At 58.0% G+C, this 16173-nt stretch overlaps 1 protein-coding gene across 2 annotated transcripts in view; it reads right to left on the minus strand.

Moving 5' to 3' along the window:
- Nucleotides 1-3417: 3417 nt before the first annotated feature.
- COL5A3 (collagen type V alpha 3 chain) overlaps nucleotides 3418-16173 on the minus strand; it is a 38864-nt gene continuing 26108 nt past the window's right edge. For both annotated transcript variants that reach the window (XM_062179231.1, XM_062179230.1), the window contains 27 exons: nucleotides 15907-15960; nucleotides 15376-15483; nucleotides 15166-15273; nucleotides 15031-15084; nucleotides 14444-14497; nucleotides 13466-13573; nucleotides 13337-13390; nucleotides 13123-13176; nucleotides 12982-13035; nucleotides 12808-12861; nucleotides 12243-12350; nucleotides 11244-11297; nucleotides 11050-11103; nucleotides 10760-10813; nucleotides 10602-10655; nucleotides 10337-10444; nucleotides 10115-10168; nucleotides 9656-9709; nucleotides 9364-9471; nucleotides 9014-9067; nucleotides 8896-8931; nucleotides 8496-8549; nucleotides 7808-8027; nucleotides 7618-7730; nucleotides 5150-5218; nucleotides 4478-4717; nucleotides 3418-4384 (listed from right to left, as the gene is read on the minus strand). In XM_062179231.1, the coding sequence (XP_062035215.1) occupies nucleotides 4238-4384; nucleotides 4478-4717; nucleotides 5150-5218; nucleotides 7618-7730; nucleotides 7808-8027; nucleotides 8496-8549; nucleotides 8896-8931; nucleotides 9014-9067; nucleotides 9364-9471; nucleotides 9656-9709; nucleotides 10115-10168; nucleotides 10337-10444; nucleotides 10602-10655; nucleotides 10760-10813; nucleotides 11050-11103; nucleotides 11244-11297; nucleotides 12243-12350; nucleotides 12808-12861; nucleotides 12982-13035; nucleotides 13123-13176; nucleotides 13337-13390; nucleotides 13466-13573; nucleotides 14444-14497; nucleotides 15031-15084; nucleotides 15166-15273; nucleotides 15376-15483; nucleotides 15907-15960 (2283 nt within the window). In that variant the 3' untranslated portion in view covers nucleotides 3418-4237. The remainder of the gene's footprint in view (nucleotides 4385-4477; nucleotides 4718-5149; nucleotides 5219-7617; nucleotides 7731-7807; nucleotides 8028-8495; nucleotides 8550-8895; nucleotides 8932-9013; nucleotides 9068-9363; nucleotides 9472-9655; nucleotides 9710-10114; nucleotides 10169-10336; nucleotides 10445-10601; nucleotides 10656-10759; nucleotides 10814-11049; nucleotides 11104-11243; nucleotides 11298-12242; nucleotides 12351-12807; nucleotides 12862-12981; nucleotides 13036-13122; nucleotides 13177-13336; nucleotides 13391-13465; nucleotides 13574-14443; nucleotides 14498-15030; nucleotides 15085-15165; nucleotides 15274-15375; nucleotides 15484-15906; nucleotides 15961-16173) is intronic.

Here is a 16173-nt window from a genome sequence, read left to right on the forward strand (position 1 = left end):
CCTGCTACTGCGCCTGGGGAGGCAGCAGTGCTGGCCCAAGTGCTTGGGGCCCTACAGCCACGTGGGAGACCTGGATGGAGTTCCTGGCTCCTAGCTTTGGCCTGGCCCAGACTTGGGCCATTTGGGGAGTGAACCAGAGGATGGAGACTCACTCTCTCTTTCTCTTTCATCACTCTGCTTTTCAAGTAAATAAGCCTTTTTTTAAAAAAACAATGGACCGAGGGAACGCCAATCCTTCATTCGTTGTCTGAGAGTCCCTCATCATCCCGTGTTGCTAAGAGATCTGACTCCAGTAAGCGCTGGTCCCCGGAAGTTGATCAGCGTGTTCATTCATCTGTGTCTGGGGGTGTCTGGTTCTTCACCAGCTATGGTATATGAAAGGATTTCAGAAAGTTCGTAGAAAAACTGCATGGACTGCAAAAAAAAAATATTTTCACTCCAAACTAAACTTGACTTTTCATTCCATGTTTCCATAAACTTTTTTAGTTTTTACCATTATTTGAGAGAGAGAGAGAGGCACACAGAGAACTCCCATCTGCTGGTTCACTCCCCCAAATGCCCACAATGGCCAGGGCTGGCCAAAGACTGAAGCCAGGAGCCCGGAACTCAGTCCAGGTCTCCCAGGTAAGGTGGTAGAGACACAGTGACCTGAGCAGCCACCGCTGCCTTCCAGGGTCTGCACCGGAAGAAGCCGGAGCCGGCAGCCAGGGTAAGGCGTCCATCCCAGGCACTGCCTGCTGGACACAGATCATGACCACAAGCCCAAACGCCGGCCGCTCCACAAGCTTTCTCAGGTCCCGTTGCATGTCCTCAGGATTCCACCTGGGTTGTCCCCAGCCTCTCAGGCTTCTACACAAAAGTCACCTTGGGGACACCTGCTCTGACCGCCCCTCCGCCCTCCATTCTCTGCTCTGTACTTGGCTTGATTCTCCCTCACAGCCACGAAATCGCACTCTAGAGCTACTGACTCGGGTGTTGTTTCTCTGCCACATCTTCCTTCTCTCCCTAGCATCTACAAACAGCACCTGGCATTGCGAAAGTACTCGAGAGACGTGGAAGGGTAAGTGAGGACAGGACCCGTAGCAGCAGGGACTGAGTGAATGACAGGATCCAGGCCAAGGACCCAGACAGTCTAAGGAGGCCCTGGAGGCAGCACTAGGGTAAGCGAGTCCTGGGTTCTGGGAAGAAAATTCACCCCCATCTCCAACCTCTACTCACCCCCTCCCACTGGATCCGACTCACCCCGCGACAGTCCCCCATCGCTCGGAGCTAAAGCCAACCCAGCATCCACCAGTGATGAATGGGTAAGCAAGATGGGTGAGTCCATACAATGGGACACCATTCCACAATGCACAGGACTGAGCATGGGTGCTACAACAGGAACCCAGAGACCACTGTGAAGAAGGGGCCACACTGTGAAGGACTGTAGGCAGTCCCATACAGACAGACCGCGGGTTACTGGTTCAGAAGAAATGAGGAGTCACTGCTAATGGATGCGGGACATTTTTTTTTTCCTGGAAGGCATGATGAAAATATTCTAAAGTTGACTGTGGTGATGGTTATAGTGGTCTGTGAAAATACGAAAAACCACTCTGTTGTTCACTTTGGGTGAATTATATGTTATGTGGACTATACCTCAGTGAATCTGTTTCTTTAAAAAAAAAAAAAAAACAAACCTCAACCCAACATGGAACCCTCAATTCAAGTCACCGTGAATCCAATTCTTGTCATAACTGATCTCGGCTTGAATTACCGAGCTTCCAGTCCCCACCCTCATCCACAACCAACTTCTCAAGTCAGCACTAACAGAACTCAAGCTGACAGCCAGTTCTGAACTCTCAACACCCCCATCAGCCAACCACCAACCCTACCGATCCCATCTGCAGTCCACAGCTGTGAACATACTCAACTCACTTGCTATGGTTCAGCTGTGGTGTGGGTGGCCCCCAAGGGTCTATGGGCAAGGGTGGACCCTTTAAGAGGTAGGGCTCCTCTCTGTAACTCCACCTTTCAAATAAATGAATGAATCAATAAATCTTTTTAAAAATATTTTTTTACTTGAAAGAGTTACACACAGAGAGAGAGAGAGAGAGAGAGAGAGAGAGAGAGAGAGGTCTTCCATCCGCTGGTTCACTTCCCGGATGGCCGCAACTGTGCCGATCCAAAGCCAGGAGTCAGGAGCTCTATCCAGGTCTCCCACGTGGGTGCAGAGGCCCAAGGACATGGGCCATCTTCTACTGCTTTCCCAGGCCATAGCAGAGAGCTAGATTGGAAGAGGAGCAGCTGGGCCTCGAATCAGCACCCATATGGGATGCGGGTGCTTCAGGCCAGGGCATTTACCTGCTGTGCCACAGCGCCAGCCCCTAAATAAATAAATCTTAAAAAAATAAAATAAAAAGAGCTAGGGCTTTGGGTCACTGGAGATCCTGATCTCAGAAGGGATTAAGGTGGTTCTCAGGCAACCCCTTAGCTATTCTCACAAGAGGATTATTGTAAAAAGATCAAACCTGTCCCTCCCCTATCTCTCTCTCTGTCTCTCTCTCTCTGTCTCTCTCTCTCTCTCTCTCTCTCTCTCTCTCTCTCTGGTTCCTGGCTGGAAAGCGTTGCTCCCACACACTCACCATTGTCACTTCACCACATGTGTGACATCACCAGGAGCGCCCCCACCGTTGACCAGGCTGCTGCCCTCAGACTTCCACAACTCTGAGCTGACTTGACCTCTTCTCTGAAGCTGGCTACTTTAGGTATTTGTTTCTCTGTAGTAACAAAGCTGACAAGCATCACACTGTCTTGAGCCAATCTCCAACTCATCTCTACCTCGTTCTAGATCGAACTCACCAACCCCTCAGCCGCAACCTCCAACTCAACCCAGTCCTCAACTGCAAACTCACTTCTACCTCCAAGTCCCCCCCTAACTCGCCACCCAGACCGATAACCTCTTGTCCTCTCACCCCACAGCATAACCACGTCGCTGTTGTCTCTTAATACTCCGGGGTTGTGGAATCTTTTTTCTGCCAAGGACCTTTTGGGTATTTACAACATCATTCAAGGGCCATACAAAATGTCAACTTAAAAATCAGCCAGCTATGGATTTTATTGAGTTTTGAGTCCCATCTGCTGTTGCCTTGGCAGGGCCAGAACCAAATGGCTTTGCAGGTCTTGTCCGGTCCATGGGCTGGACGTTCCCCACTCCTGATCCAGCCTGGAGAGTCCAGCATTGACCACAATCAATGTAGACAGCTGGCTGTTTCCTCTAGGCTCCTGGGTTAGTGAATAGGCCCACTGAGTGCAATCATAATTGAGTTCCCCAAAGACACTCCAAGTCCATGAAGATAGGTAGTGGCAGGTCCTTACAGGGGAGACAAGAGCCAGAGCCTAGAGGGAGATGGCGAGCACCAGATGAAAGACAGAGACAGGAACACAGTTCGTTGGTTTATTCTCAGACTTGAGATGCCAATTATGCCCTACAGCCCAAGGGGCGAGGGCCGGGGCTGTGCTGGAATCTCTCCCATCATGTTCCAGCCTTCTCTCCCGAGGAAGCAGATTCAATACACAACAGAGGAGCTCTTTCCCCTTTAATACAGACCCGGCTATAAATAGGGCAGCACCATTAGGATCCTGGTTCACTCCCACCATCTTGGTCCCCAAACCACCTGGCAGGGCAAGGTGACCTTGGGGAAATGGGCAGTGGAGGAGGGGAGTCTGCAGAGCTGGGCCAAGGCAGCAGAGGGAACATACAGCCCGGCCAAGGGCAGGGCCGCTTCCCTCTGCAGTCTGACTTGAATCCGTTCACCACGGACCCACCTGGGAAGAGGAATGAGCAAAGGGGGCCCGGCCTGGGATCAGGAGAAATCCAGTGCTTAACTCCGGGCAAAGGTAGCACCAAAGGGTGTTCAAGGGCATGGCTGGGAGGGCAGGCATTGGCTGAGTGGAGGGTCTGAGTCAGTTATTGTATGGGAGTCCTAGGGGGTCGGGTGGAAGTTGAATGTCGGGTGCAGATGGAGATGAGAAAGCCAGACTACAGTTAAACCACCTGGAGTGTGTGGGGGGCTGGACCCTGAGCCAGGGAGTCCAACCCTCGGCCTCCTGGAAGGGAGTAGGACCTCCGTTTTGACCACGCTGAGCCCAGTCACACCTGCTGGCTCCGGAGTCTTCCCAGGAGACGATAAATACGGTGGCTTCAAAGCCTCAGCACCATTGTGCCCCGCGTGGGGCTCCCTCAGAGCCCCTCCCACCCTCAGCTGCTAAAGCAGACGGGGCCCAGTTCAAACCCAAACTTCTGGTTCGTCTGGCCGAAGTCCACGGCCGCCACATCCCACAGGGGCAGAAAGCCCGCCCGGGAAGAGCTGAACTCCAAGAGGGTCTTCGCCTGTCCCTTCCGGAGCTGGTGGCGAGAAGACACAGGGGGTGAGCGAGCGAGAGGGCAGCAGAGGTCTCGCCTCCCCCCTCCTGGCCAGCCCCTGCCACGCCCCCTTACCCGGCAGCCATCATGAGGGACACTGACGGTGGCCGCTGCTGTCTGGTTGAAGGCCAGCTCCTCCCCGTTGGCCCCGAGGAAGCGGAGGGAGCGGCCGTGGTCGCCCGCAGCCTCGTCCAGCCAGGCCGCCGAGTTCTGGCAGGTGTAGGTGAAGCTCTGGCGGGCGCTGGCGCTCAGCAGCTTCAGAAAGGTGAACTGGACCACGTTCACCGGGGCCCCGTCGGCGTCCACGTAGGAAAACTGGGGAGGGAGGGGGCTGTCCCATCAGCACCTCCTCTTTCTCAAGAACATGCCTCCCAGAGCCTCCACTCATCTGTCCATCTGGGCCTGCCACCTCCCCCATGTCCCCAGCTAGAGATCCAAGCTCGACGCCTAAGAGCCATCCTCCCATGCCCTCTGCCTCCCTCCCCCCCACGCCTGGCCCAGCTGATCTCCCCCACCATTGCGGCCACTCAGTCTCCCAAATATGGGACTCTCACGTACTCACCTCTACCCAGAACTCTGAACTCTGCCTCCAGCTCCACACGGACTATAGACCCGACCACCTCCCGAAGAGCCTACAGGCACTCTGCCCAGTGAGGCAGCCTCTTCTCCTGCACCAGCCTCCCTGCCCTCCCCCGCATGGCTCCCAGCAGTTTCCGACGACCCCCGGCTCAGCCCCTGGGCACCCACCTTCTTCCCTCGTCGGAAGGTGCTGTACCAGCCCCCAGGCTTTTCCTTGGACCAGGAGGCCAGTTTCACCTGGAGGAGGGAGGGGACAAGGTAGCAGACCCCCTGGGTGCCCACCCTCACTCCCTCTGCGTTTTGGCTCATGTCGACCAGGGATATCTTGGGATGTTGCCCAGCCTGGGGACAGAGGGCCCAGCTAGGATCCTGTCACAGCCAGTGATAAATACCCCGGCTCCCTGCCCAAGCTGGACAATGCTCAGGTGCCTCGGCTCCTAGGATTCTCCAGGGGGACTATGCTTCTGGCCCCCAGTGGTACAACATTAACTCCACATCCCTTCCTGGCTGCCTGCCCCCACCTCTCTCCTTTCCTCTCTCCACCCCTCATGCTTCTTGGGTCACCTCCTAAACATATGACTGGCGCTCCGGTCTTTGCTGTAGGTCTTTGCTGGGGAACCCAAACCCAGAAAACCTCTTACTCCACTCCTGGCCTCCCTTTAGACCACCAAGGGCCCCCGGACGTCAGTGACTATGTAGAGGTCACATTCTTTTCTCCAGGTTTCCTAAAGTGCGGAGATCTGAGTTTGTCTAAACTCCCACCCACTGGGCACCTGAGACCCCACTGAATTGGGGTTCTGCCCAAGCGGAGATACGAAGGTAGGGGTGGCCATTGTGGTGCAATGGGTTAAGCCACTGCTGCTTGGGACATCTGTACCCTAGAAGGGAGTGCCTCATTTGAGGTGCTGCTACATTACGCTTCCAATCAGTCTCCTGCTAATGTGCCCAGGAGGCCGGGATGATGGGCCAAGTGCTTGGGTCCCTGCCCTCCACATGGGAGACCCAGATGGAGCCCCTGGCTCCTGGCTTCCATGTGGCCCAGCCCCAGCTATTGTGGCCATTTGGAAAGTGGATCAGGAGATGGATGAGCTCGCTCTCTCGCTCTCTCTCTCTCTCTCTCTCCTCTGTCACTCTGCCTTGCAAATAAGGAAAGAGATCTTACGTATATATAATGTATATGTTTCAAAAAATGAATTAAAGGATAACTTTATTTGGTGCACACAATCTTTGAAATCCATGCATTTCCATGAATATTTTTATGGAAGGAAAATGATATCTGAATTTCAAAAACTTTTCATATCAAAAGTATACATATATATGTATATATATATGTATATATATATGTATATATATATATATATATATATGAGAGAGAACCAAACTTGGAAGAGTCTTAAATACATCCTTTTTTTTTTTTTTTTTTTGACAGGCAGAGTGGACAGTGAGAGACAGACAGAGACAGAGAGAAAGGTCTTCCTTTGCCATTGGTTCACCTCCAATGGCCGCCGTGGCCGGCGCACCACACTGATCCGATGGCAGGAGCCAGGGGCTTCTCCTGGTCTCCCATGGGGTGCAGGGCCCAAGCACTTGGGCCATCCTCCACTGCACTCCAGGGCCACAGCAGAGAGCTGGCCTGGAAGAGGAGCAACCGGGACAGAATCCGGCACCCCGACTGGGACTAGAACCCGGTGTGCCGGCACCGCTAGGCGGAGGATTAGCCTGTTGAGCCACGGCACCGGCCCTTAAATGCATCTTTAAAAATTTTTTCTTATTTGTTTGAAAGTCAGGGTTACACAGAGACAGGCAGAGACAGAGAGAAAGAGAGACAGATTTTTCCATCCACTGGTTCACTCCCCTAGGTGGCCACAATGGTCAGGCCAAAGCAAGGAGCCAGGAGCTTTTTCCAAGTCTCCCATGTGGGTGCAGGGGCCCAAGCACTTGGGTCGTCCTTTGCTATTTTCCCCAGGCCATCAGTAGGGAGCTGGACCGGAAGTGGAGCAGCTGGAACTCGAACCGGTGCCCATGTGGGATGCTGGCATTACAAGTGGCAGCCCAACCCCCTATGCCACAACACCAGCTCCTGTGTTTATATTTTAATTATTTGAGAGGCAGAAAAGCATAGAGACCTGCCTAAGTGTGCTTCAAAGACCGCATGGAAAATGGAATTAAAAGCTGTGTGCAAGAAGTGGGCGTTTAGGCCAGCATGAAGACGCTCACGTGCCACACAAGCACGTGCCAGGTTCAAGTCCAGGCTCTGCCCCTGACCCCAGCTTCCTGCTGATGTGCCCCCTGGGAGGCAGCAGTGATGGCTCAAGTCCTTGGGTCCCTGCCACCCCCATGGAGGCCAGGATGGAGTTGCTGGCTCCTGGCTTTTGCCTGGCCCAAACTGTGCTAGCAGGGAGTGAACCAATGATTGGGAGATCTCTCTCCATCTCTCTGCTTCTCTTCCCCTTTCTGCCTTTCAAATAAAATACATAATTTTTTTTAAAGCAGTTTGTTTTCTTTTGGGCCATCCACCATAGCCCCAGACAGGACCTGGCATACAGCAGGTGCAGCAAGTGCTGGTTGATAAAGTCCCACACAAGGCCGAGTGCCCAGCCGCCAAGGGGAGGAGCCTGGTGGCTTCCATCACTCACCAACTCAAACTTCTTGTCCGGATACAGACAGGTCTCGCCTCCCGCCGTGAAGTTGCAGAAAACCCTGAGAGCGTCCCGCGTGCTGCCCTGATTGGGGTCAATCCAGTACTCCCCTGCCGCAGAATCGCGCGGAGCAGGTGAGCGGGAGGGGCTCCTATGTTCCCCGCCCCCTGCGCCCGCCGGACCTCACCATCGGGCAGGTGCGGGTGGTTGCGGTGCAGCTCGTGGCACACGAGGCCCGGGTGCTCAGCTGTGCCGGGAGGGCGCCGCAGCTGCTCCAGCTCCAAGCTCAGGGACGTGAGCGACGCCAGCACCTCCTCCAGGCCGCCATCCGGCGCCGGCTCTGGCTTCCCTGGGACCGAACGCCTCCGCCGGCGCTGGCGCAGCTCGTGCAGTTCCGCAGGGGGGCCCTGGCGAGGGGGAGAGAGAGGGTGAGAGGAAGGCAGAGATGGAGACGGAGACACGGGAGGCAGAGAGACATAGGCGAGAAAAACAGGAAAGAAAGGGAGGGGAAAGCCGGTGGGAGAAACACAGGAGGCAGAGAGATGCAGGGGGTGGGGCAAAGTGGGGGAGGGAGGAAGAGAAGAGAAACAGATTAAACAGTGGTGGAGAGAGTAAAGGTCCCAAAGAGAGATAGGGAGGGAGAGATGGGGGAGGGGGAGACGGGGCCCAAACAGACAAGACCTGGTTCCCAGCCCCTGGGGATGTCCCCACCCTCCCAGCCCTCCCCAGCCCAGGGCCTCTCCCAGCTGTAAGGGACCGTCTTTCCCCATCTGCACCCTCTCAGCACCGGGCCCACTGCGGCGCTCCTAGGGATCCAATGAGGCCACCCCCTGCCCTCTGTCCCCAGTCCTCTCCTCCCTCCAGGGGGTACTCACCGGGGGGCCGGGGGGTCCTGCAGGTCCAGTGTCTCCCCGGGGACCAAGGGATCCCTATGGAGAGAAGTCGCTGAGGTTGGACTCTGTCTATGGTGACCCCTTCTACAGTGACCCCTTCCCACAACACACACACACACACACACGTGCAGGGCTAAGCAGAAGCCACAGTTTTTCCTTCCGTAATTTAACACCAGTGCCTTCACGTCTCTGGCAAGTTGACTTGGCAGAGCGGTTCGCTTTCCGTGCGGTTTATAAAATAACGGTGCATTGCACCATAGACGGCATCGAGCGGTTGATGAGGCACAACCGTAGGTGTTGAATAAACACTAAATGCAAAAGCATGGCAGGTTCTTTGCCAAGCCGAGGTGGATGGGAGTCCAGGGGAGCACCGTGTACTCACCAGGGACCCCTTTGAGCCCTTCTGTCCTAGAGGACCCTGTGGGGTAGAGACAGGGAGAGCTGGGGTCCCAGCCTGGCCCACCACAGTGGCCCCATCCCACCAACCCGTCCACACTCACCGCCACGCCTGGGGGCCCAGGGTGGCCCACAGCGCCGATGGGACCAGGGGGACCCTGCAAAAGAGACATCAGTGTCGCTACAGGTGGGGTGCAATGCTACTGCTCAAGTCCCCAGCCCAGACCCCAATCTGCTACACAAGCCCTACACAAGCATCCAGTCCCTCCAAAGAGAGAGCCCCCCAGCCCCAGACACAGCCCCACAGCCGCAAGTGCCCAATTTGGCCCAGACACAACCCACAGCTGGGTTTCCCAGTCCTCAGGGGCTCCAGTCTTTGCCGTCCCCCTCAACCCCCGCCCCAGCCCACTCCTTTGAACATATTCTTCCCGCCCAAAGCAGGACACACACTTACAGGGTCTCCCTGGGGGCCAGGGGGGCCTTGCACACCTGGCAACCCCTGGTCCCCCTTCTCTCCAGCCTCCCCAGGGGGACCGATGAGGCCAATCAGTCCGATGTGGCCCTGGAGGGCGAAAGAGGTACGTGCAGGGGATGAAGTGGGGTGGGGGGTGCTGGAGGCTTTTCCTCTAGAACCTTTGGGTGCTGAGTCTGGGAGCAGGATACCCCCATCTCCCAGCTCCTGGCCAGGGAGGGAGGGAAGGAGGGGATGGGGTAGGTGGGGGAAGCGTGGGATAAGATGCCCTTACCTTCTCCCCCTTGGGGCCGGCGTCTCCCTTCAGCCCCGGGAGGCCAGACGGCCCCTGACAGGAGAGCAAGGACCAGTCAGCAATTCTCAGTGAGAAATCTCCAGGAAAAATTACCCACATTTCAGATGGGGGGAGGCGATCATGGGGGCCGTCAAGAGACAGAAGGAACAATGGAGGAGAATAGAGTTGGTTGGATAATGGCCCAAATGAAGGGTCAGTGGCTGGGATCAATGTCAGTGTAGACCGTCAAGATGGACAGCCAGCATGGGTGGTCAGTGTAGACCATCAAGATGATGGTCGATGTGGGTGATCAGTGTAGACCAATAGGATGAGCGGTCAGAATGGATGGTTAGAGGAGAGGGGCCAGCCAGGGCCAGCAGCCCCAATGGTCACTATATGGTCACTGGGTGACCAGTGTGCTCCTGAGGCTGGGACCGTAGGGACAAAGAAGTCTCTTACCAGGGGACCTGGGGGGCCCATCTGTCCGGGGGCTCCCAGGAGGCCCGGTTCACCCTGAGGACGAAACAGAGAGTGAGGGCTGTCTCCCGCCAGAATGCACAGCACATGCCCACCGCCCACAGGGCCAGCTCCTCCTGACTGGGAGGAGGTCATGAGGAGGGGGAGCAGACAGGGAGGGGCCAGGCCCACCTCTGCCACACCCCCAGTCCCCACATCACTCACCACGGGGCCTGGGATCCCTGGAAGACCTTCAGGCCCGACTCGCCCGGGCGGCCCTCGAGCCCCGGCAGGGCCTGTCCTCCCGGGAGGCCCATCAGGACCCGGCTCCCCCTAAAACGGACGGGGGGGGGGCGACCAAGAGAGTCAGAGGGTGCCAGCAGGGAGGGGGAGGGAGTCAGAGCCCCTTCTGCCCTGGGCACAAGCCCCATCCCTCTGATGGCCCTGGGCATCAGTGCAGGGAGCCCTCCCCGGGGTGGGGGTGACTGACCTTAGAACCTTTCTCCCCTTCTCTGCCTTCTCCACCCATGCGGCCCGGAGGACCCTGGGAAAAGAAAGCCAGTGAGAGGTGGTGCACCTGCAGGGGCGGGTGTGGGGGGTGGGGCGGGCTGGTCAGAGCCGAGGTCACCCGTGGGAGGCATCGCTCACCCTCTTGCCGGGAGGCCCACGGGCACCAGGCTCCCCAGAAGCGCCAGGCGGGCCCTGTGGAAGGACAACACCAGGAGTGTGTGACAGCTTTCCCCAGACACCACCCCCGTCCCAGCCACCTCCCGCCTCCTCCGAGCTGCATCCATGGGCAGTCCCCGAGAGGCAGAGGAGGAGAATTTGCAGGGGTCCTGGGTGCCCCCACAAACCCACCTCCCCGCCCCCTCCCCATTTCACCCACCCACCAGCCGCATACCCCCCTCCCAGACCACATCTTCTGCTCCCCAACTCACCGGTCCCCCGACATCTCCAGGGTCTCCTTTCTCCCCTGGGGCACCGTCTGCACCCTGGCGGAGGGGGGAGGCAGAGTTGGGAGGGGTCACAGGGCTTGGGGGAAATGTTCCACTGACCTTGCCCAGGCTCATGGGGGCAGGGCAATGGGGTCTAGGCTGTATTATGGGGAAATGGTGGGGGGGGTCCCACGTACCGAAACTCCAGGGTCTCCTGGGGGTCCTAGGTCTCCGGGGAGCCCCGTGGGGCCCTGGAAGACAGAATGACCCAAATTCACGTCTCTGAGTTATTGGGCAGTCATGCATTTATTGAACAGATAAAACATCCCAGTTCTGGTTGCTGGGTACACATGAGTGAACAAGACACCAAGTCCCCCGCCTGCTGGAGCGGATACCCTGGTGGTTAATGGGTGCCGGCATCTTCTCGCTTCCTCCTCCCAGTGTGGGACTCCCAGACAGAACAGACGCTCAGAGAAGGGACCCAGCGATGGGTGGGGGTGGGAGGTGCAAATCCAAGCCCTCCAGGATCTGCCGCACCCCAAACCCCAATGCCAAAACCCACATCCCCCCAAGTCTGGCCTTGCACCTGACAGCAGCGGGTTCTTTCCTTCCCTGTGAAGTCACCTCTCACCCCATACGAGGACACATAGCCACTGCATTTCTTTTTTTTTTTTTTTTTTTTTATTTTTGACAGGCAGAGTGGACAGTGAGAGAGAGACAGAGAGAAAGGTCTTCCTTTTGCCGTTGGTTCACCCTCCAATGGCCGCCGCGGTAGCGCGCTGCGGCCGGCGCACCGCGCTGATCCGGTGGCAGGAGCCAGGTGCTTATCCTGGTCTCCCATGGGGTGCAGAGCCCAAACACTTGGGCCATCCTCCACTGCACTCCCTGGCCACAGCAGAGAGCTGGCCTGGAAGAGGGGCAACCGGGACAGGATCGGTGCCCCGACCGGGACTAGAACCCGGTGTGCCGGCGCCGCAAGGCGGAGGATTAGCCTAGTGAGCCGCGGCGCCGGCCGCCACTGCATTTCTGTTTCATTCATTCACCCATTCATTTGTTCACCCATTGACTCATTCATTGATCCAGCCGCATTCTGGGTTGTTCGAGGGCTCGGGCAGCTGGAGGGTGGGAGCTTGGGAGCAGGTGCAAGCACACTCAGCAGCCCCGTCTCTGCCTCTTGTCCCCCCCCCTCCACTCACCATGTTTCCTTTGGCGCCATCCTCTCCGGGGGGCCCCTTCTTGCCTGGGGGTCCAGCAGCTCCAGATGGGCCCGAATCCCCCTTTTCACCAACTTCTCCCTTGGGCCCCTTTGCAGAGACAGAGGTCAGAGGTCAGAGTGGCCTGGGCTCTCCTGAGGCCAAGGGTTAGCACGCGTGGCTCAGACATCAGGGTGGTCTGCTACTGTTCACAGTAGCGTAGGCTGCCAAAGGAGGCCCGGACTTAGAAGGGTCGGCGGTCTGAATGGCCCAGCTGTCCGCTGGTCAGGGGCAGGGACGTGGAGCCCCTGTGCCATCCTTGAGTGAATGAGCAAAGCGGTCCCCTCTGGGCAACTCATCTCTGAGGTGAGCATCACCCTCGCGCACCGTGCACCCAGCAGCCCATTCTGAGAGCTTCTTGGGGTTTTTCCTCTGGACAATCAAGTTTCCCATGGGCACTGCATCAGTGGGTGACCCAGAGCTGCCCACGGAGGGCCACGTGACCTAGGACGCCCCAGGGCAGGCGTCCCCTGAGACAGGGGCAAGGCCACATGGTGCTGTCACTCACCGGGATGCCGGGGGATCCTGGGGGTCCTGGGTCTCCAGCGTCCCCTGGCTCACCCTGCAGGGGGCAAAGCGGGAAAGAACAGAGTGAAGTCCCCTCCTGGCAGGCAGGAGCCCCAGCACACCAGTGCCCAGCACCCATCAGGACAGCTGTCACCCCCTGTCCTCGCTCTCTCACCTTCTGGCCCACAGCTCCGGGCTGACCAACCCCTCCAGGCGGCCCTGGAGGGCCCTGGAGAGACAGCAAGGGTTAGAGGTGGGACTGTGCGATCCTTCCTGGGAAACGGGAGTCCCCACCTCGGAGCCCCCGAGTTCTCACCTCTGCTCCACTGGGCCCATGGGGACCCCGGGGACCTGGAGCTCCGTGGGGACCCTGTGGGAGGGCCAGAGCAGCAGCCAGTGACTCCACGCCCCCCAAAACCACAACGTCCCCAGACGTTACCTTTGGTGTATGACCCTTAAAGTGACCTGCACCCCGTGGTCCCCTAAATGGGGCCACCCCCACCCAGTAGCCTTTCCCTGGGAGTCCATACCATGGAGCCTACGTCTCCAACCTCCCCTTTCTCTCCAGGAGGGCCAGGCAGCCCCTGTGAAACAAAAAAACAAGTATGCATATGGAGCAAAGGAACCAGAGGTGACGCCCCGCACATTCCTACACCCACCTGTAGGCCAGGGGGGCCAATGACTCCCACAAAGCCTCTGAGGCCATCATCCCCTTTCTGCCCAAAGAGGCCTGGGGGTCCCCGGCGGCCCTGAGCTCCGTCTGCTCCCTAGGGGAAGAACAGGGTCAAAGGTTGGCGATAGGGTTAGGGTTGGAGGTTAAGGGTTAAAGGTTAAGAGTCGGGCTGGGGATTAGGTTCAGGAAGGATTTGGGTAAAGGGTCAGAGTGCAGAGATGAAATCAAGAAAGAACCGAGACAGGATTTAGGGTTGGGGATTTAGGGTCCGGTCGGGGCCTGCTGTGCCGGGCCTGTGTCTCCCCAGAGTTCTAGTGCTGGAAACGTGATCCCCAAGTTCCCATTGAGTGGTATTTGGAGCCCTTTACTGGGTAGTAGATCAGATGAGGCCATGAGGGTAGAAGCCATCAGTCTCAAAGGGACTAAGGGTCAGAGCCGAATTCCAGGTCAGATTTGGGGTCCGCCTTGGGGGGTGGGTCACAGGTGAGCTGATGATAGCGCTGGGTTAGGGTGGGCTTCATAGGAGAGCCGAAGATAAGGGGTGAGCTGGGACTGAAGATCGTGGGTGGAGTCAAGACCCCAGGGGGAGACCCATGTGGGAGACCTGGATGGAGCTCCAGGCTCCTGGCTTCAGCCTGGCCCAGCCCCAGCCATTGCAGCCATCTGGGGAGTGAACCAGCAGAGGAAGACCCCCCTCTCTCTCTCCACCTCCCTCTGTAACTCTTTCAAATAAATAAATTAGTCTTTAAAATCAAAAGGACCCATTGGGGTGAGGGGTTCAGTTGACACTGAAACGGGGCCGAGTCATCTGCAGGTGACTGGGTGGGTGTCGGCACCACGGGGCGGAGCGAGGCTGGGATGGGGTCAGATTCTGGGGCTGAGAAGTGGGTCGAGGTTGAGTGAGGGGGAACACTCTGCTCCCGCCAGGGGCTGGAGCAGGGGGCGTAACGCCGAGAGCACTCACAGGGGAGCCTGGGTGTCCTGCAGGACCTCGGATCCCTGTTGGTCCAGGGGGGCCCTAGAAGAGGGAACAGAATAGAAGAATCTAACATTCTATCAGGTTCCAGATGGGTGGGGGCAGCACTACAGATGTCAGCCACCCCCTCCCCACCACCAGAGTCGCAGCCACTAACGTCCCCCGCTGCCAGTGGACGGGGTCGGAGACCGGGAGCCCAAGCCCACGGCACACACAGGCACTTTCCCAGAAGTCCCGCTGAGACTGGGACGGGGTGGGCTCTCTGGTGTCCAGCACTGGAGCTGAAACTCGGGGAGGGGGGAAGCTGGGGCTCGAATGGCTCAGAGCCATGCGAAGCTGCAACAGAGGGAAATGTGCACAACAAGCAAACGGAGAGTGGGAGTAACACCTGCTACCCGCCCTTCCGGGAGCCCAGCTACTCCAGGGAGCCCAAGGAGCTCCTCTTGCATGGAGGTGGCGACATAGGGTTCAGGGATGCAGGTGTCGCCCTAACCTGCCCATCCTCCACTTCCCTGGCCCCTCCTCCCTCCCCTGAAGGTCACCCCCGACACGCACACCCAGGGACCCCCACTCACCGCTTCTCCTTTATCTCCTTTGCTTCCCTTGTGACCAGGCGCACCCACTTCTCCCTGAAGAGGAAGCAGAATGAGGAGCACTTGGCCGCCTCCTCCTGCCCCAGACCCTTCCCCGCCTCTCTGTGGACCCCTCACCTTGTCCCCTTCCTCGCCAGAAGGCCCAGGAGCCCCAGAAGGGCCCGGGAGCCCCAGGGGCCCTGGGATCCCGTCCTTGCCAGTGGGGCCAGCAGCGCCGCGCTCTCCCTGAGGGGGACAGGGGACAAGGGTGGGGGGTGTCAGGGCTAGGAGCTTCTGGAGGAGCCAGGTCCTGAGGATGCTGGGGTAGGGGGCGGGCAGGTCACTCACCGGGGACCCCTTCTCGCCTGCAGGGCCCACAGGGCCTTGGCCTCCGCTTTGGCCAGGGAGCCCAATGCCGCCAGCTGGGCCCAAAGGACCCCGCTCTCCTGGGGAGCCCTGAGAAGGAGGGAGGGAGAATGAAGAGTAGCAGGCCACAGGGCCTTTGCACAGGCCGTTGTCGTCACCTGGCTCCTCTCTCATCCCGTTCAGGTCTCAGCTCTGATGCTACCTCTCAGGGAGACCTGCCCCACCAGCCTCTTTAGGTTGCTCCTCCCCCATCCACTCTGTCCTACAGGTGCACCTGCTTTCCCTGCTCTTTTTGAAGACTTTCGTATAGAGATATGAGGTCACCCATCAGATGTCGGGCAGACAAGGAAACAGAGCCCCCCCACAATGGCCCAACCAGGAAGTAGCAGAGCTGGGGTCACCCAGGCCTGTGTAGTTCCAAGACCAGGGCTTCACCGTGACCAACCCAAGCTTCCCGGACACCCCAAGTCCCCTCCTCCCTGACCCACACCCAGCAGATGGGCTAACACTTACATTGGCCCCAACTGGGCCTGGGGGACCCTTGTCACCCTTCAAGCCGACAGGGCCCTGGGAAAGGAAGTGACCCACAGTCAAGACGCCTCCAAGGAAGCGCAGGTCCCGTCTTCACTTTGGAGCAGGGGCACGGTCCACACCTCCTTCTGGGGACTGGGCACTGTGGCTCAGTTCCAGGCCCGCCTCCCCAGGCCCCTGCACCTGCCATGCCTTTATGTTCACCGTTGTCTCCATCCAAGGATGCCACTGTCACGACCCTCCCAGTGA

This window comes from Lepus europaeus, chromosome 20, assembly GCF_033115175.1.
Source record: "Lepus europaeus isolate LE1 chromosome 20, mLepTim1.pri, whole genome shotgun sequence".
NCBI classification, from domain to species: Eukaryota; Metazoa; Chordata; class Mammalia; order Lagomorpha; family Leporidae; genus Lepus; species Lepus europaeus.